Source organism: Pseudopipra pipra, chromosome 12 (assembly GCF_036250125.1).
Source record: "Pseudopipra pipra isolate bDixPip1 chromosome 12, bDixPip1.hap1, whole genome shotgun sequence".
Lineage (NCBI taxonomy): Eukaryota > Metazoa > Chordata > Aves > Passeriformes > Pipridae > Pseudopipra > Pseudopipra pipra.
Window position 1 is genome coordinate 14644242 of NC_087560.1, and position 20759 is coordinate 14665000.

Below are 20759 nucleotides of genomic sequence, written 5' to 3' on the forward strand. Positions count from 1 at the left end.
GTGTGCCAAATTTGTGTGCACGGATTATACAGCGGGCGCATAAGCAGAGGGCAGAAAGGAGGTTGTACAGTGTCCTTTGTGTTTTGACAGCACATAAATGACACTCACTCTCTTCACGGAATTTGTCTGCTTTTCTGTATTTGGAAACTGTATTTCTTCTCTCAGTAGGGATTTTCAAGCCTCGATCCCATTTTATTGCAGAAAACACTCAGCACAGTAAAAGTCTCTGCTGAGGAATCAGGATGTGCCCATTTTGCAGCCCAGTGTCACACAGTGCTCCTACTGCTCCAGTCAGCCCCAAGCTCAGACCAGGGTGCTCCACCACCATCTCACCCATTGAGAAAGGGGACTATGATTTTGAGCATCCACAGATTTCTGTTTGTAGGGCCTCATGGAAACAGGAGGGGTTTCGCTGTCACAGGACTTGCAGCATGGCTGTCAGATGTTTATACATTATACTTCCACCCAGCAGCCCAAGAGGAAAACAAACTATAATGAACAGTTTAAGGATATACTAAGAAGAAGAGGAGCTGGGATCTTGATGGCAACATTACTGAAGTTGTTTGTGTCTTATTTTCAAAGACATATTGTAAAGGTTATCAGAGAAATCCCATGGATTGCACCAGCAATATCCATTAAAGGCAATGGCACAGGGCAATTCCATGGAATCCCAGAACTCTTCTTTTTTTATTCTACTGAGTGAGAACTGCCATGCTAGTACTGGAGCCAGTTGTGAAATACTCCACCATGAATACATGAATATACTCCACAAAACATGAATAGCTGTTGTAATAGTTTTTTTACTTCCCATTTCTACTTAAATTACCAGCTCTGCTCACATTCAGGTTGCAGTATTTGCTTTGAGCTCTATAATCAAGTTTTGGCCAACTTAAGCTTCTTGACAGTATGTAAAGCCTGTAACATGGTTAGTCTCACCTTGGAGAACTTTGCTGCAGTTACAGGATGAATTTGCATGTTCCATTTTTAAAAGATAGCCTGTGAGAGAGTTGCGTTTTCACAGTATGACTGTTGAACTCGATGGAGAAAAAAGTAACACTGTCATCATCCATGTATTAATACCAGCAAGGGTGACAGAAAGTTAGAGTATAGGTCCTATCCCATCCTGCACCTTCCCCTTCACCCTCATTTTTCATATAATTGGCTGTATATAAAGATGAAACTTAAATACACTTACTCCACCAACACAGATAACATTTTCTGCCCTCTAACACTCCATCCAACAAATATGCAAAGGATAATAATTTACAGTTCATAATGGAGAAATGGTGAGTGATAATGTGGACAACACAGCACACTCCTAAACATGACACTGAGTCACTCAACATAAACCCCAAGTATCTCAAAATTCAATTCAGAAAAACAAAGTTAATAACAAAGCTTAAGAGAACCAGGCATCAGAATAACACACATAGAGACCAAATCTTTTCTCCTATACAAATATCCCTCTTGGGACTTATTTAAGTTCTTTGTCTTTATTAGCCTCAGGTATTAAAGCTAGATCTCCAAACATTTGCTATTCAAAACTAACTTGCAATCTTCCAAAGGATTCCTTGTAAAATAGTGCAATAAATGCTCATGCCACTAGTTACTTGCTGTGTACTGTAAGACTGGGCTGCTGCTCAGGACCACCCATAAGAGAACTGTTTTCTGTTAAATATTTGCATTAATTCTTACCTTATTTTTTTTACCTATACTAGTATATACCTATTTTCCAGAAGATACTGCCTTATTTCAATACAATGATCACTATTTCATTTAACTAAAAAACTCCGTATCTAAAAAGTAAGAACACAAGAGTCAACCACCACAACACCTGCTATACCCCCTCTTTTGGGCAGCTGTGCTTGCTCAAAGAAAAGCTTTTTCATTTGTGTTTGCATAAGGTTTGTCTTAATTAGTCAATATTACAATGACTCACTTTGGGTCTTACGAGACAGCTGGAAGCAGAACACTGTGCAACACAAAAGGAGAACATAATATTATTGCATTTCCCCTAACCCCTCAGGACCTGCCCCCATTGCTGCTAGCAAGAGAGGTAAAAGTAAAATTATATAAAAATTGCCTTTAAGGGTGGAGTATAGCCCTTAGACACTATTCAGGGATAATGTGCAGCAAAGCCAAGCGTGGCAGAGAATGGAAAACCAGCAGAGGAACCATTAAATCATCCTTACTCTGTCAAAAGCTGGTGCAGCTTCTGGTAGCCCCTCTCCAAGGCCAAGCTGACGGGCGTTGCCCCTTCGTTGTTGTGGATGCTCAGAGCTCCTCTTCCTCCCGGCTGCTGGAGCAGAAACCACGTCAGCCGCAGCAGACCCAGCCTCACCGCAAAATGCATCAGGGTCTCCCGAGGGATGTTCTCTGGGAAGGGGGAAAAAAAGAAAAAGGAAAGAAAGAAATGGGAATTTGTAGGTTGTGGGTTAGGGGAATGTTATATCCCCACCTCCCAGCCCCACCACACACGGCGGCTGGCACGGAGCTGACAGCCCAAAAGCCAAGGAACCTGCAGCACCTGGAAAAACAACCCTGGCTGCCAACATCCAGGAGACACAGGTATTTTAAAGCAAGGGAAAAGCTACAGTGGGACTGGAAGTGCTCAGGGCCTCTCACAGTGAGACTGACCACAGAAGTCAATGTGAAAAACCCACCACTTCCTAAACAGCCACAGCCAGCACCAAGATGCAGCACTTCCAAACAGGAGCATGGTCAGGTGGGCTTTCCTAGACATCCAAGCCTTCTCCTCACTCACCCAGGACCAGGCTTTAGGGATGGACAAGTTTTGATGTCTAACAGGACTCTGATTTGCCTCGAGGCATGGGGGGGAAAAAAATCAATTACATTTGAAGCATAAATCCACAGCAGTAATAAAAGAGAACAGTTTAAAAACTCATATAGACAAAAAAAAAAAAAAGCAAGGGTTTTCTTTGCCTCAGACCAACTTTTCTCAGCTTTATACAGTAGCTCTGTCGTTCTGAGTAGAAGCATTTATAAACTCCCAATCTCTGCTGTTGCTTTTTGCGTTTAATAACCGTGACCTTCTAATCTGGTAAAAGTCACTCTTGAGCCTGAGCTTTCATCTCAGAAAAATATCCCCCCAACTCCAAAAGCTGGAGCCCTAGAACTATGCTCTGAAAAGCTTTAACCAGAAATGAGCTCCAGATGCACTGCTGAAATCCAGCATTTGCAGATCAAAGCCTGTTATTTCTGTATGAAGGGTAAAAGCAATTGGGTTAAAAAAACTGCGAGAAATAAAAATTTGTTCTTTTAATTAACAAAGGATTTCATTATTGACTGACAGCAACAACAACAAAAAAGCACCAACTGGGTCTCAGAAAGCCATGCCAATGAGCGCACTTGGTATAAACCCTTTAATATCACAGCAATGATTTATTGGGTTATTAATTTGGGTGCCAGCCAAACCTATATATCAAGTTTTAAAATGTATGTACAAAATGGCTTCAGGATTTAATTTTGTATTTTTTCCTTAAGAACTGTGCCCCAAGAGAAATCACTTCTTCAAAGTGCTTTTGTTTTTCCTCCTTACTTACTTTCTTTAGGGACATCATTAAGACCTTCAGTGAAAAACAAAATAAACCAAAAAGGGGCAGTTCTTCCCTGTCTAGCACACAATTTTCCCCAATTTTTTGGACCAATTCCTGAAGAACTAATCTGTATGCAAGAACCAAAGGCTTTCTGGCACTGTTTCTCTTCCGAATGACTCCAAATTAGGTCTCTGGGCTACAAACCAATCCTTCCTCCCAACCTCCTCTTGATTACTGTAAAGCAAAACTATGCTGCCTTGAATACATGAGAGTGTCTGAATGGGAGTTCCAGCTGATGGGAGAAAAAGAGAATAGCTGAGCTCTCTCAGAGACAAATTCTCAGCCTTTGGGTAAGTAATGAGAAGGATTTTGGTATTAAATGTTACAGAGTGTAATGATTTAGAAATAATACAACAAGGAATTCAATTCAATCAATGTTTTCAGCCTTGGATTTAAAGAAAAAAGAAAAATGAGACACCATATAGATAAACATAAGGGAAAGGCTACTGATGAGGCCAACATGGGTAGATACAGGTAGAACTTACCCAAAGTGAAAGTAAACGCCCAAAGTTTCACTTAATGAACTTGTACATGTTCAGAGCTCCCACATTACCTGTACATTAGCAAAGTCAGCACAATTAACATGGTACAATTCTTCCTACAGAGATGTAGGAGGCACAAAAGCACTTCTGTTAGAAAACATGACATGCCATTCAAATAAAGCATGTATTGCACTGGTCTGACCACACCCGTTCTAGTACAAGATGTCCTGTCCTAGATTTGTTGAAAGGAAAAATCATTTTCTTAATTAATACAGTCAGTCTTGCACCAAATCTGAGCAGCTTAGAGCTACAAAGCATAAGCACAGACCCCTGGACAAAAATGCTTCTTCTTCCTGCAGCTGAGAGCTTTACCAATAGGTAGAAGCATCTTCTACTAACCAATTCATGGCTCACCACTAAGCACACACATCAACTGAAAATTCTGCAAGATGCAAATACTCATCCTGTCCCTGAGCCAACTGGGTGCCCCTCTCTGTCTCATATGTCCACACATGAAACGCCCCCTCCCAGTTGTCCCAGTCTGTTCATAGGACTGCACCTTTCATTTTTTCCTTATTCTTTTAAAACAACCTTCTTTATCACCAAATTAGTGGGCGCAGTAGTTCCAGAGTTTGGATGGAGATGTCTGCAAATACAACTGCACTGGATGTGGCCCTGCCCCGGTGCCTTGGAGCGAGGACAACGTGCACAGAAGATCTGTACAAGAGGACATGGCGTGTTGCCATCAGAGCATATTAAACATACAAGCTCACTATCCAGGCCCATTTGGAAGACTCTGCCTAACATATAAACTGGCACAAGGCCACCCTAACAGATGGGCACGGATGATGGCAGCAAAGAGACAAAGTACTGTACATCCAACAACTGCAGGGGCCCCAGGCGATGGCTTTAGAAGGTTCTGGAGTGTGCAAAACTTGTATGGCTGCAGTTAAAAAGGCGTGTGCCATCTGTGGGCTGGATTAAGTACTAATATATAATAAAGAATACATCTGTTGGTGTAGGGTGTTGCTCAAAACTAGACAAGAGCTGGTCTGCATCAGGCATGGGTGTTTTGCTGGATGGAGAGGGGAGGAAGACAGACAGATCCCTTCAGACTTCCTACCTTTGAAGGGATGAAGCTTGTAATACAAAAGGTTGAAAATTTAGTCAATAATTTTAAGATCTTGCCATGGTGCAAAATGCATGTCCCAGGCATGGAAGAATATCAAAAACTTTAAAATGCAATGGCCAGAGCTGCTTCTCCTACCCTGTACCAAGCATGAGCTCCTCATCTTAAAACGGTTGTCGTCTGAATGTAAACAAAAACCTTCTTGTACTTAGGAAATTGTGGAAATACAAGACACATGATACTGAAAAGGCCAAGGTTGTTTTGTTCCTTTCTTGTTTCCTAGTAATAGGCAAGAGTTGAAACATATGATTATTGCCCCATAATGGCAGGGTACTCTAATCCAGCTGGCAAAACACAACATTTTAGATATATTATTTTTGAGTAATTCTTTTCTCCTGTGATACATGAACAGACAGTTTATCTGTGCAACTGAGGACAAAATTTCCATAGAAGACTGTCAAATGTACTTTGTTAATAGTAAAGGATTAAGGTTTAAGGTGCTCCTAGGACAAAACAAGTAAGCATTGAAGATTAAAAAAAAGTTTAGGTATGATACACACAAGAACACTAAGTAAAAACTTTCATTTTAAACCTGATCAAATAACAGAGAAAAACTGCTGTTCCTTCTTTAAAATCAGCTACATAGAGAGTAACCTATACCTAGCTGTTCAGTTTATCCAACATGCCCTGAGAACACCATGGAACAGCCAGCCATGGAATGGGTAGCACTGCTTGCTATTCTTCCTGTGCTGTTGACCTTCACCTGCTTCTCACCCCAAATCACACATACTTGGCAATTTTGACATGTACCATCAAATCTGGCCTCAAAATGCTGCTTTTCCGCTGGAAATGTTCTCACTGCTCAGATGAATCCTTGAAGAACAAGGGTGAAAAAACCCCAGAAACAAGCTGTCACCTAATGCTGAGGTCCTACGGGAAGGCTCCAGCACACAACTGCACTGAAGAAAGGTCAAGGCAAAGCTGTTGTGTTTGGAGTTATGAGTTCAGTTAATAAAAGACGTGTGGGTAATTCTTTTCCTAATCAGATAAACAAGAAATTTTTCAAAGCACACCAAAAGATCTTCATGTCCCCATTCCAACTAAAATCAAAGGGAACAGAAACATTCTCATGCCAACAATTTCTCAGCCACAGACTAAACGGTACATCTCAGTCCTGAGCAGAATATTTCAGATGCTGTCTGAACAAGAATTACTTTCTGCTTCTCGTTTTCCACTGCAGATGGCAGTAAATTTGGGTATGGAAAAGACTTTTTACATCTTATCAAGGACTGTAGCTGAACAGACCACTTTGTGCTGTTGGCACTGAACAGATCGTGGTGACTTATGCCACACAGTCCTTTACCAGAGAATACAGAAAGTGAGCAGCAGATTGGAAAGTATATGAAACCCAACAAAAAGAATACCTATAACTATTACGCTGAAAAGGTTCAGCAAGAAACTATAAAAAGGGTACATAAAATGAACAGATTAAAGCTCTATGTCTTAAAAAAACATCATCAGCTGTGTATCTTTAACATCCTCCCACGGGAAAGGAGCTTAGTTCCTAATAATCAAATTCTGAAAGTTTTTAAAAGTTTTTTTTAGGCTTTTTGCTTTTTTTCTTTAAAATAATACACTCTATTTGGTTAGTTCCTATCTTCAGACGTTCTCCCTTTCTGCAAAAAAACCGTCAAATTAACTATCTCTATTCACAATGACACTCATGTTGTCCTGTACATTGAAATCCATCCTACTGGGTTTGTACGTTGTGTTATTAAACCCATAATCCATTCAGACTATTTCATTTCCTTCTCTACCCACCTCCTACCTGGAGGAGCTCAGGGAGTTTAGTTTCCCAAGTAGTACTTACTGCACAAGGGTGTTTATCCCACAGCATTTCTGGGAAGTTGTACATATTCAACACATCAGTTAACTGCAATCTGTTAAGGTTCTATCTAATCAGATGGTCTCCTGGTTATCTGCCCGCAATCCTGGCTCACTATCTCTCAGCAGCCCTTACACTCCCAGGGGAATTGCTCCATATCATGGTGATCACAGCAACCCTCTGCCAAAGTTAAGCAGCTCCTGAAGCACCACCTCAGACAGCCCACACAACCAAAACTGTAACCATAGGTCTGGGTTTCACCACTCACTTTTAATAAGCAAATGAAAAGACTGTTTCCTCAAAGGTTTTGTCAGAATACTACTTCAAGATATTTTGAAAGTGATCTGTTTACTAATGATACAATTAAGCTCTCTAAGCTTTTCATACCTGAGCCTTAGATCCTCCCTAATTTTTTTTTCTGCCTTTTTTTCCCCACTGCAACATAAACAAGCCATAATCATTACTCATACCTCAAAATATTCAGTTGTGGTTTTTTAGTTAGCTTATTTTCTTTTCAGTAATTTAAAATAGAACATCGCAGTCCTGTATTTACATTGCATAAATCCTCAGAATACATATTAAATTTTGATTTCTAGACATAAAGTGCAACAATCTGTTCCATTTAAATAGCTGCCTTTAAATGCCACTGAGAGCAGTAAATAACCCTATTTTTGACAGCAGTAACAACTACGTTCTTTGGAAAGTTACAGTGCACTTGTAATTATTAAGACAGACATGATTATACGGCACCTGAAAGAAATGCTGTGTTTGGAATACCACGGTAACAAGAGTAATCCTTAGTTATAGATATTCTGAAATTGTGGATGCCATTTGAGTTCACAGAGATACACAGATAACTAAGTGCAAGGCCTGCTGTGCAGGGACACTGTATGGCTGGGGGAAGAGCACAGTTCTTGGGGACACGGCTGTTCTCAAACAGCAGCAATGAGGACTGAGCTGTGCAGGGAGGAAGGAGCTCAGGACACTCTTGCCCAAGGGGGTTCAGGCCCACTCTCTACCTGCAATGAAAATCCTGTCCCTACACACGTGTGCACCTGACTGGCCCCTGCAACCCAAGGACACAGTGATGGACCAGCTGAGCAGGACCATGGCACCACACATGGCACTGCTTCCTCTGCCTCCTCCAGCTCCAGCATGTGCCAGGCTTTTTGCTGCTATCCAGGTCATCTAAACAAATGGTTGAGTACCCTCTGCCTTCCTCAGCAAGAGAGGATGGAGCTCAAGGACCTCTAATGTCAGGAATCTTAGGTTCTCCCATTCCTAGTCTGCTGGCTGTGTCTGTTTACTGACACAGCAGATTAGTTAATCGGCCTCAGGAGACAGAGCTGGGTGACACTTTTAGCAGCTTCTCTGCCCTCTGTGGTGTGTGATGGCAATGAACTCCCTGCCCTCTGCTCAATGACTAGTTAGGTTAGAGTGCAAGTGAAAGCAAGGAGAAGCCTCCACATAAAGCCATTCCCTCCTCAAAATTCAGCCTGGATTTGTGCTCAGTGGTGGATCTTGTACCCAGTTTCTGCTAGCAGAAAGGCCATTACTTCCTAACTTTTACAAAAGTTAGACTCCTACTTCAGGCCTTCAAAAAATCGACTTTTAAACATGTTTGACAGCAACAGCCATCTCTGAACAGCAGTTCCCCATCAGGCTGAGGCACTCGGGGAGCTGGCTGAGGCTCCCGGCTCGCTCCCGCCTTCCGAGGTTTTGCTGAACAGCAGCGTTTTGTTTCCAGCCCACAAGAGCCCATAGAGACATGCCAGCTTAGAGGCAGCACTAAACATCTCTCAAGGAGGGATCTGACATTTTCTTTTGTTCTCATTTCTATAGTATTTTCTCCTTCGAGAAGGTTATTTGAAGTTATCTGGTGCTGACATTTAGGGAAAATGTGAAACATGAATTGGAATAGCTGTTCATAGGTAGTGTTGCAGTGCAGGACAGCGTGTCCCACTGCAGAGGCACTGGTCAGAATATGCCTAATTCTTCAAATGCTCCCACAGTTTCAATCTTTGCAGTGCTTTTCTCTCTCCCACACACAAATTAATACACAAGCGCCAGTATAAGGGTGCTATGTTTTACCACAGAGATTTTTCTAATCTAGAGCTCCATCATAAATCAGGGACATCTCTTCTATCTCACTCTAGCAAAACAGTTTCATGATGCTTACACATGCAAATCTTTCCTGTCACAATCACAAAAATTCCCCCAAATACCCTATGTGTAATTATCTCACTGCAAAAAAATAACCCCAAAAAAAAGGGAACATATTTTATAGCACTAATATTCTTGGATGAAAGTTGCATTTAATGCCATTACATTTATTCACTAATACTACTGTCTACACAAACCTCTCCACAATATGTCAAAACACTCAGAGTTACAGAATTCAGCACTACAGAGCTCCCCCTTCTCACTGAGAATGCCACAGATGCTCCACAGGTCCATTAGCATTCAGAGCCCCACACAGCCACAACTTCCAGGCACACAAGCACAGGCTGAACAAAACAATGTAAATCTTATGGCCTGATTTCCCTAAATGCTGATTTTCCAAAGAATAATCAAAATCAAAAAGAGAAACCAGATCTCAGCTTCCTGCAAAATCAGCAACAATTCAGAGCTTCAAAGTTTTCACTAAGATCACTTCAACCATATTTTTATCACTTCAACCACAGATGTCTGAGTTATCACAACTTTTTTAAATGCAGAAAGAAACACCAGTGACTTCCACATAGAGGAAAAAAATATCAGGTGTTTATCTCCTTGTAAACATATGACAGCTGCTGAATTTCTGTCCAGAAACTATTAAATATGACCAAATCTTTCAAAGTCTGCTAACACGAGAATTGCCTGTCCATGTATTCAGGTTTACAAAAACAGTCAGCAAGTTGGAGAAAAATAAAGCAGGAAAATCTCCAGTGGAAAACCCTGTTGCAGTGAGCAGAACTGAGCCTGCTGCACCAGGCAAGCCACGTGCCAGTCCTATTCAAGTGTTTATGCCACTACATCCTATAAAAGATAACAGATGCCTCCTAGTCACATTCCTGAAGTGAAACTATTTGCCAAAATACCCTGAAAATTTACAGCAAGTATTTGTAAACACTGGAACTAGTCCCCCAACCCCCCAATATGCTTCCTTTTACTCCCCCGTGACGAAATAAGAAGAACTCCAAGAACACAGACATGCCACAGCATCCGGAACACCTTGGCACTTCTGCTTCAGCAGCCACCAGAGACTTTGGGCCAGTCTTGAGGTTTATTTATAAGCTCTCAGTAACCCTTGCTGCTGTGGTGAAGGGTCAGACTTTCCCACCTTCCCCTTCCTATATTTGCAAAACTATCCAGGTTTATTTTGGGGAACTTCTGTGCTAACCCTGCTGATGTACAATCAGGGATGCAATATAAACCCTCAGGGAAAGAGCCATAACATCTCCAAGAAAAAATAACATATATTTTAAACATAAAATCTTCGTACCTGGTCTGTAAAACCAACATTTAGCAAAAGCAACAGATTTGTGGCACAAGGATATTTCCAGGAGCATCAAGACTTTTTACACACAGGTTTTTGTCAGGATATAGTGTGATGCTGATACACATACCATTGCTATATACAAACAAAAAAACCTTCTGGATATGTGTTAAAATATTGCCCATTTACGTCAGCTTGTGCTATTTCATAAGAGAAAACCCAGAGAAAACATCAGTCAGTGCCTTATGTACTTTATGTTGGTGGAAGGGCAAAGGTTCCTTCTCTAAGCACAGAGGCCACCACACCTTTTGAAAGGCACGTGGGGAGTTCCCAAGGCAGGGAGCCTTTTCTCCCAGGCTTTTTACCTCTCTGCCAACCCACAAGTCTCACTGTGCCCTAGAAATCCTCACCGGTCAGGGACTGGTCTGCCCCCAGCACGTTCCATTCTGCTGGAAGTTTCAGGTGTCGAAACGCCAAAGCCACTTTCTCATCCAGAAAGTCCACGTCTGCAGCAGGGGGTCTTGACCGGTCCAAGAACCGCGTGAAGTTCAGCGCCTGCTGGTTGCCAGCACAGGTGGCCAGAAACTGGGCGGCATCGTAGGCTTCATCCTGGACAAACTGGAAACTCTCTTCTGCCACAATCAGAACAGGGTGACCTTCTCTGGAGGCACAAAGTGCCACCTTCACTGTCTCACAACAGTCATGGCCTGTAAAACAAAACCCAGAGAAACTGTAAAAACAGAAAAATGGCACGGGTGGAAGAACCAGAACTGACCAACTCCTTTGACACACATAGTCTACATTAAATCAAGTAAGACCAATGGTCACAATTCTAAAAATAATACTATCTCAGGAATTTATATGCATCATCAGAGATAAGTATTTCCTACAGACTTTAAAAGGAAAAGATGCGTAACTCTTCTCTGTCCCAACATAAACCAAGAACTATTAGCCACCATTATCTGACCAGGCTATTTATGATCCGTGACAAGTAAACTCAAGAGTGTTGAGTAATTCCAGTGAAGATTTTGCTAACGTACCAAAAGCCAGATTATATGGTCAAATTTTTGTTTCCCAGCTCCACAGGACTACGGTAACTCATCAGAAACTAGAATCAGAGTGCTGCAAAACTACATACTCCAAATGCTGTCACAACAGTTGGTTTGTACTGAAAACATTGGAATTTCACCTAAAACAAAGACCTAAATGGCTACCAGAGCAAAACCTGCCCGGGCATGCCCTGTGCTTGCTCCCTGCTGCACCTGCCCCTTTTGTGTGGGTTCACATGACAAAACTAAAACTAAGCTGCTTCTGCTAAATAAAAACATGGAAATGGCCACTTTCCATATTTACAAAACAAAAAAGTTGGAAGTTCGATAACTTTATTTATTTAAGGCAGGGAAACAGGAGAAGGGAAGTCCTGGCATGGCAGCAATTTCATTGACTCAGAAACTCAAAAAAAAAAAACCCAAACCCAAAACCCACAACACCTTTTTGCAATTTTAAAAGAAAAAATATACTATGTGTCCAACACAGCCAGCACTTGTAGTTGTCAGACATGTCCCTTCAATAATAAGGTTTGTGTTTCAAGTTCACTATGTGGCACAGTTTCTTGTTCCAGCCTCAGACTGACGTCATGGCTGTTTTTGCCAGAACGGCATGGACCCTGCACTAATTACTGGAAAAGCTTCTTTTTGCCCATGACCTCAGCATACTACCACATTCATGAAACCCTCCTTAATTAAATACAAAATGACGATTTATTTTTAAAGGCTTGAAAATTCAATTTAAGCCCCTATTTGTGGTCAGTGGGAAAGTTTCCTTCGTCTGTCAGGGCCCTTTGCTGCTGATTTCCCTGACAAAAGGGAAAATATGTCCCTAATCTTCATGGTCTTTCAGCCAAACTCGAAAATCTGTTCTGAGGCTTTTGGCATCTGTACAGGTTTTGTGTGCTGAAAGAGGCGATCCTGAAGTTAATTGAAAGGTCAAAACTGCTATTAGGACACTGTGGGGAGCACCAAAATTATCAGAGATGAGGCTGTGTGGCTTCCTAAGGAGAGCAAATGCAGCTGGAAAGGTATCAAAGACAAGTGCAGACGGGGAGGAAAACACACATGGATGTTGCTGCAACAGCTCAGTACCTGAACCAGGAGGCTCTGAAGCTGAAAGGTTAGAAAATTTCTTTCCTCCCAGTACCAGGCATCTATTAGCAAGACGATGATGTGAAAACCGAAGGCATAGGTTTTTAGTATGGATGTTATTAAAGAGAATAAGGGTAGGGAAGACCTACTTCTACTGCTCTTGGAAATATTGCACATGCATCCTAATACATCACTGTTCAGGGAACTCAGCAGCTCATATGAAACCCCTTCACAAACCCTCCTCGTGCCCACAGTAGAAGCCTCAAACGTTGAAGGGAGAAGTGGTGGGACAGTACAACTTTGGGGGAACTTGCCTTTAATGCCACTTAGAACTGTACATCTCTCCCCCTACACCTCCTTGCTTTGTTGATCTTCCTAAGGACATCCCAATATGGAGCAGGTAAGACATCAGTTTTATCCACAGCCTCCGCAAAGCCGTGAGTTACGCACGCTCTGAGAAGGCCATGCCAGCCTACGGGAGCTGACTCAAGCACTGCGAGCTGGGCTCTCCCTAAGGCAGAGCAGTGGAAGTTTGCTAGAATGAGGAGTTAAAGAAAAAAAAAACAACAAAAACACCATAATAAAAGATTCCTTAATAGCATGAGAACAGCTAACCTTTTGATTTTTTAAACTTTTTTAAAACTATTTTCTGTCTATTCCCATAAGAATCCCATCTGCAAAATAACCTACAATACAGTTACTCTGCCAGAAAGTCAGTGGACTTTCAGGATTGAAGAGACAGGCAAAAAATGGTCCGTGAGCAGCTACAGAGAAACAATTTGGGACAGTTACTTCCTTGCCACAAAGCCAAACGACTCTTCTGTGGGACAGCAAAAGCACCTCCATCGAGACAACAACTAGAGAAACATCAAGGATGTACACAAAGTCCCCCTGGATGGAGCAGATGTTAAACACCAGATGCAAGATGTAACACAAGGGAAGGTGACAAAAAGACCATGTCCTGACCTGTAGCCAAAAATTATTCTCTTGAAACTTCCCCAGATATCAAATGCAGTCTAGAAGAGGTGACAGACCTGATGATCCATTTTCATCCGACAGGATCAAACAAGCATCGTGCTAAACCCTGGGGAGTGTTCTTCGAAAGGGCAACCACTCACAAGGCTTTGATGTTCTGCTTCCTCACATCTGAGAAGATGTCAGACTCGGGGGTAAGAATCTGGGACAGGTTCTGACTTCTGGCAAACAGTTCAAACAGAAGAGGAGCCAGTATGTAACAGGAGCAGCCAATACTAGAAAGATTGCTCAAGAAGTCTCTGCCCCCCTGCTTTGAAAACGCTACAGGAACAATGTGAGCAAACATGTCCCCAGCACATGAACTTTCTGAAAGAACCATCGGTGGGGCAACACTTCTCTCCACATCAAACACTCAACGGCCAGACTAATGCCTGAACTTCAATAGCCCTTTTTCCAAGCATTAGGAAAAGTGAGGAAAGCTTTGTGGCACTCTCAGGAGATAAGTAGTTATCATCTGTAAAACCATCCCAAATCTGTTTTTATGAGGTTAAGTAACTTGTCCAAGACCACAAAGAACTCCAGGCATGACCAGAGCAGACACTATTGCTCTTGTTCATCATCTTTTGGCTCTGGCTGGTAATCAGCAGGGCTTTCTCCTAACATGGCTCAAGCACCAAGTTAGGCACTTTACAAGCATCAAGGTGGTTGGTTGACTGTAACACCCTCATTCACATACTCAGATGTGGAACAGAAAAATGTCTGACTCATTAAAAAGGTGAAAAAAACCCAGGTGTGTCAGTGGGCTGGTTTTGGCTGGAACAGCAATTATTTTCTTTGTAGTAGCCAGTGTGGGGCTGTGTTTTGGATTTGTGCTCAAAACAGTTGATAGTTCAGGGATGTTTTCATTCTTGTTGAGCAGAACTTAGACGGAATCAAGGCCTTTTCTGCTCCTGCCCCCACCCCACCAGGGAGGAGGATGGGAGACACAACGAGTTGGGAAGGGATACGGTCAGAAAAGCTGACCTCAGCTGACCTCAGGAATATCCCAGACCATATGGCTTCATGGTCAGTGTATAGAGCTGGAGGAAGAAGGAAAGGGGGAGAATTGGAGTGATGGTGTCTGGCTTCCCAAGTCACCATTACATATGATGGAGCCCTGCTGTCCTGGGATGGCTGAACACCTGCTTGCCCATGGGAAGTGGTGACTGAATTCCTTGTTTTGCTTTGCTTGCACATGGCTTTTGCTTTACTCATTAACCTGTCTTTATCTCAATCCACAAGATTTCTCACTTTTACTCTTTAAATTCTCTTCCCCGTCCCACTGGGGGGAAGCATGCAGCTGTCTGGGGGCTTAGTTGCTGGCTGGGGTTAAACCATGACACTCAGGAAGAGAGATGAGCTTATTTATAAAGGTTTGCATTTTAGTAGGCTGAAAACACATTAACTGAATAAATCACACAGGTGAGTGCACCCCAGAGAAGGCATGAGAAATCTCAGAGCTTTACTATGCAAGCAGGTTCACAATGCCACCCAGCACCCCTGCTGATTGCCTTAGTCTTCTCCAGAAATCAGGCCCTTTGGCCAAAATAACAATCACAAGCAAATGGTGAAATCGTGAACACTGTCACGCTGGTGCCACCGAGTTCGAACTTTAACTCTTCTGACAAACACCAGTGTTTCTCCCTAGCTGACATCTCAGACTGCACAGAGTAACGTCATGTGTATGACTATGCTTCCGTTTTTCACACTTTTTTTTGCCACAGGATGAGATGTGGTCATTTACATCCTGGCTTGACTGACAAAATTTTAATAACCCACCCCTGACCTCTTGCAGGATTGCATTTTATCCCATTTCTCTTCCTGCTCCTAAGTTACTTTAAATCTAGCTTGGAAACAATTCACAACTTGGAGCTGTTTTGAGAAGTGCCAACATACTGCAGGAAAAATACAAAAATTAAAAAACTATTTCATTCTATGCAGAGATGGGCGCAGCAACTAATTCTGTTGCGATAAAGTGAATTCCTCATCTTCATGTAAAACCACACTTTAAAAATTATTTTAAAGGAGACAATAACTCTTGAACTAAATAATTTCTTACTGGGGATGAATGGGAACACTTAATGAAACTTGCTTTGGGGAAAATACAAGAATGAAAAATGAAGACATGGTGTTCTGGTCTGTCTGTACTTAGCCCTGAAGAGGCGAGATGCATCTGCATGATAACACAACCTCCTCTACATGATAACGATGCAGAACAATGAGCAGGAGAAAAGGTGGAGATTTCTGAGCTGTAAGTCATCAGCAGACAAGTTAATGTACAGCTTAGATCTGTCCACCTGTGCCAGTGATCTGGGGTGCAGTTACAAGGGCAGAACTCTTCTGACTTTTTCTTGTTAAACAAAACACCCCTAAACAGAACTATACTAAAAGATGATTTCATTTCCTACTCCTCCAATAGTGGAAATCCTGTCCAAACCTCCTATTTTCAGAATTCACATTGGAGCTATTAAACAATGGGCCCCCAGCCTGGGCAGCTATTTAAAGCCCTGCTGGAAGCACATGTTTGGGTTTGCCTGGTAGGTGACTAAGGACTCCAGTGCTAATTGCATCCTCTGAGTTACCATGGTGGAGCTGAGTTGAAAGAGGTCTTACAGAGAGATTTAAGCAGGGCAGGAAAGTCAGACAGCAAATATGGTGAATCCCATGGACTCTGGTGGATTTGCATCCAAGAGATGTTGCCATCTGGTGGCTTGTGGACAGGGAAGCCAAGGAATCTCCTGTGACCATCCAAAAAGTGCTTCTTTTCTGCTTCAGAAACCCTGAATTCTGGTTCTGAAAAATCAGAGCCGTGTCTGAAGTGTGTTTGTGTGATTTACACAGATATTGTATCCAATTGTGCACCACGGGAAGCCTTATGAAATATATAGGCACAGCACCAGCGATGGACAGGAGCCTTTGTTTTTCTTTTTAAACCTTTCACTATTAATATGAAGAGTGCAGAAAGAATTTTTAAGGCCCTTTACATACTGCAGATGCCCTAAAAACCTACAGAAGTGTAAGACCCCACACATTACATGTTAAATAATTTCAATACAGATTCAATCACTTTTTCCTGTGACTGATGTCATCTAAGTACTGGCATCATTTCCTTTTAATTACACTGCCTAAAGTAATTAAATACACCAAAGAGGATGGACTGCAAAAAGTCTTCTTGGCTATGCTGTTTTAGTCTATTTTAGGGGGGTTTTTTGTTTCATAATTAGGAGTATTTTCAAATCCACAACTGGTATTGCCAAGTGGCCATTTGTTATGCAACTTGTTTACCCTTTTGGTCTACCAGTACAAAGATTGTAACTCATGAAATACCACTTTTTCTATGAAGAGTTGTTTCTTAAGGGAAAACACAGTCTGTGGAAGAAGAGAATAAAGCACGAGCATATAAAAGGATTTCACAGTAAAAAAAGAGTTTGAAATTAAGATATTTCCAAGCTAACTGAAATTAATTTTCGTCTATCCTTTTAACTAGCAGAAAGAAAAAAAACCCCAACCCTGAGAACTGTGGAATTAAGAACAATTTAAAGACTGAAGCTGCTTCTCCTCCTTAGCTTAAGCATGAAGAGAAAGTGAGTCAAGGCATTTGGAGTAAAAGGGAGTGTTTCAACCCTGTGGAAACTGCAGGCAAGAAGCTATCAGAAGACACACAGTCTTTCAGGCTCTTTTTCTACATCCAATTTTGATCCTCCTCCCTTTGAAGCCTGTACAAGAATTCTGGACCTTTTGAGATTAACCAACAAGAGAAAAGCAATTTTGGTATTACAGAGCTCAGAGTGATACAACACATTACAACAGTACTTACAAAGGCAATTATATTTCATAAAATTATTTTACTTCTTGTTTTGGTGACTTGGCTCACAGACACGCTATTTCTTACCCTTGACTTATTTGATTAGGAGCTGCTGCAGCTCTGGATTTCAGTACTGGACTGTCTCTCCCTATTTGAAATTTCATTTCAAATTTCCCACACATCTCCCACACACTAGACACCAGCCTTTATATGCAAAGCAAAATATGTGCCCAGTCACGAGCTGCTATGGTGATGGCACACAAACTTGCACTAGGTGCACCACCCAAATATCCAAGCTTCCAGCACATCATCTCCTGCAAGAAAATTCTCCCAAATCTGCCCAAGAGCTTCCCAATGCTGAGAGGCCTCCACTGCCCATGGCAGGATGTGGTTGGGGCTTTTCACTCGTGTGGTGATGAGGTCATTCCTTCTTCTGTTGGTTTATTTGCCAGATCATTATTTGCAGATTTTTATTATTAGGTTGTGTTTTTTCTAGTAGAGAGGCAGGCGATGAGGCTGCTGTCTTGCAATGAAATTTCACTTCCCTGGTTTGCACAGATTTTCTACACTACCATATGCAATCTGCTTGGCCTCAGTGACCCTCCCTACCCAGCAGAGATGGTGAGAAAAAAAAATACATTAAGATTATGGCAGTCTCAGTTGCTACAGTAATAAGGACTTGTTGAAAAGCTCAGTTCATGACCAACACCAGTAGGATGAGCATCTGTGACATAAGTGGACACATCCATCCCCAACAGCACAATTTCAGCAGCCAACAACAGTTTAACCACAGCAACACAGCTGGTATCATTTCTCTGCTTCCGTCCCTGCTCAGACCTTTGGTATTTTCTTAATACCCAAACTCCAGTGACCAAGCTTTTGCAAACAATGATATTCAAACCTCGAGCAGTATCCAGAACCATTACACCTCTGGCTGCCACCGTAACATGGTGTCTGATAAAACAGCATTTGAAATTGTTCTGCAGAACTACAGAGTGCCACTGGTACTGAGGAAAACTGCTTCAATTACCGAAAATTTGAACCAGATCATTTAGAAATTGAAGAACTGTAACAGGGACAGTAAAACAATAGTTAAATAAGGTTTTGGTACCTTTTCATCAAGGCAAACAGAAGCTTAGTTGGATGATGGAACCTGATGTGTCCTTAGGCTGGCAAAGAGCTACTGAAAGCACATAAAGCATCATCTACTGCCTAATTCTTTATATCTCAGTACCTAATTTTGATACTTGAAGTGATGATTGATCATCTCAGATGAGAATCTGTTTATTACAGGGGAAAATTATTTCCCTTAAGTTAACACAGCCAATAGCAGGGCAGGATAAATAATCATCCCATCCTTCAGAGCAAGTGAAGAAATACAGGTAGGTGTTTTCTCCTTTGAGTGACTGCTGACTCTACATTTAGCCACATTTTCAGATAAAAAAAAGCTGCTCCCATAAATGTACAATCAGAAGTCTCTTCTTTTATTATGTACAGAAATAAAAGCTTATATTTGAACACTATATATATTCAGTGTTTGAGTCTAATGATAAAGATAGCATAAGAAAGAGGCAGATTGCTCTAGTAATTATATAAAACGCAGCAGTCATTTAACTCTGCAGTCGCAAGCTTTTATTTGGGTAAAGTCTTTCAAGTATATAGAGAATTTTCACATACAATGAGAATTTAGGAGGTATTTTGACAGCTTATATTTCCATTCCATTTTCTTTAATTTTTCATCTATAACAACTTTATATTGTTGAGATTCTTTTTTTTTAAATGTGATTTTCTTTGAAAGCTTTGCTCAAACATTCTGCTTAACTTTGGCAGCAAATGTAATCAAGTCATTTCTCTGTCTTTTATGCCTCCATGCATCAAAAAAAACTACTGACAAAGTCAAGAAAAAAAAAATTAAAAATCTGGGTTTGTTTTTACATTAGCTTTAACTGAATTATAGCCACCTCTTTGACCCCAGCCCCTGATGGACTTCATCTGAAGTCTGCTGGAGACCATATGAAATTTTGAGGACTTTAAACAAGAATGAGGGGAGAGCCTTCAAGTCCAGGAGGGAAGTAGAGGTGCTTCAAGGTAAGCAGAGAGGCTCGGTATGTTCCTGAGTGAATCAGCCCTTCCTTCACCCACCTGAGCCATCCCCAAGGAGCAATTGTGCTCCCAGGAACGTGCAACACATCTTGCATTGCAGGGAAAAACAAAGGATGTTCGAAGCTGGAAGCAAAGTACAAGATTTTCTCTAAAAGCTGTTTGTAAGAGTTTCCTTGCAGAGCACTTGCTAAGTGCCTGGGCCTGGGTGTTTAAACAAGGGCTGGTCTCGCACACACTGTCTCTTGTTCACGGCTAATCCTGCAGCGAGGTCAAATAACGTCAACCCTGAGTTACCACAGCCATCTCCAAGGCAACTGGCGAATATACAGTGTAAACACACGATTACAGATTCACTGTGCATCCAGGAAGGAGGAGGAGGAAGAGGTGGACTGAAACAAGTCATGGTTCCATTGAAATCAGAGTAGTCAGTGCTGAAGCAACACTGGGCAAACATATCAGTGTGAGCAAAGGGTTTGAAAAAATTTGGGTTCTTTCCCATTTTGCTTCTCCCATGCACCACTACAGTATTTTTTATTTAGGTAGTTTCTTCAAAATGAGGTATGAGCACAGAAGAGGTGTTATCCACATGGCTGCTTTACATCTGAGATGTGACCTCTTTCCTTGCAGTACAGCCCCAGACAGTGCAGGAATGGGACTACATTTCCAAAAGGTCCATTAAATCTTTATCTGATAGAAGCTGTATTTTGGGACAGCACCCATCCCTATCTAATATCACATGCCACAAGATCATGATTATACTGGGTAAAAAAGAACCAAAACAACCCATTATTACTAAAAGAACAACTGAGAGAAATTCTGTCTTTTCCCTTTGAATCACGAAGGGAGTCAGATTTCCCACTAACAGTGACAAAACGAGCCCCAGGGAGCCCCCATCAGTGACTCAGTTACATCTGGGGATGGCAGGAGAGGCAGTGCCTAGAGCATCACCCCGGTACTGCCTGGCAGCCACCACCCCGGCCACATCCATCACTGCTCCAAGGACAACAGGGCCAGAGATGATAGGAAAGCATCTCTCCCGCCCGGAAATCCCACCAGGCACGCTGGTTCCCACATGGGCTGAAGGGGAACACTGAAGCTTTTCAGT

The 20759-nt window shown here is 41.9% G+C and overlaps 1 protein-coding gene across 17 annotated transcripts in view; it reads right to left on the minus strand.

Annotated features, from left to right (window-relative positions):
- The window catches only part of AKAP13 (A-kinase anchoring protein 13), a 208446-nt gene that overhangs the window by 108480 nt on the left and 79207 nt on the right, over window positions 1–20759 (minus strand). For all 17 annotated transcript variants that reach the window (XM_064669029.1, XM_064669030.1, XM_064669026.1 and 14 more), the window contains 2 exons: window positions 11002–11298; window positions 2193–2376 (listed from right to left, as the gene is read on the minus strand). In XM_064669029.1, coding sequence (XP_064525099.1) covers window positions 2193–2376; window positions 11002–11298 — 481 coding nt within the window. The remainder of the gene's footprint in view (window positions 1–2192; window positions 2377–11001; window positions 11299–20759) is intronic.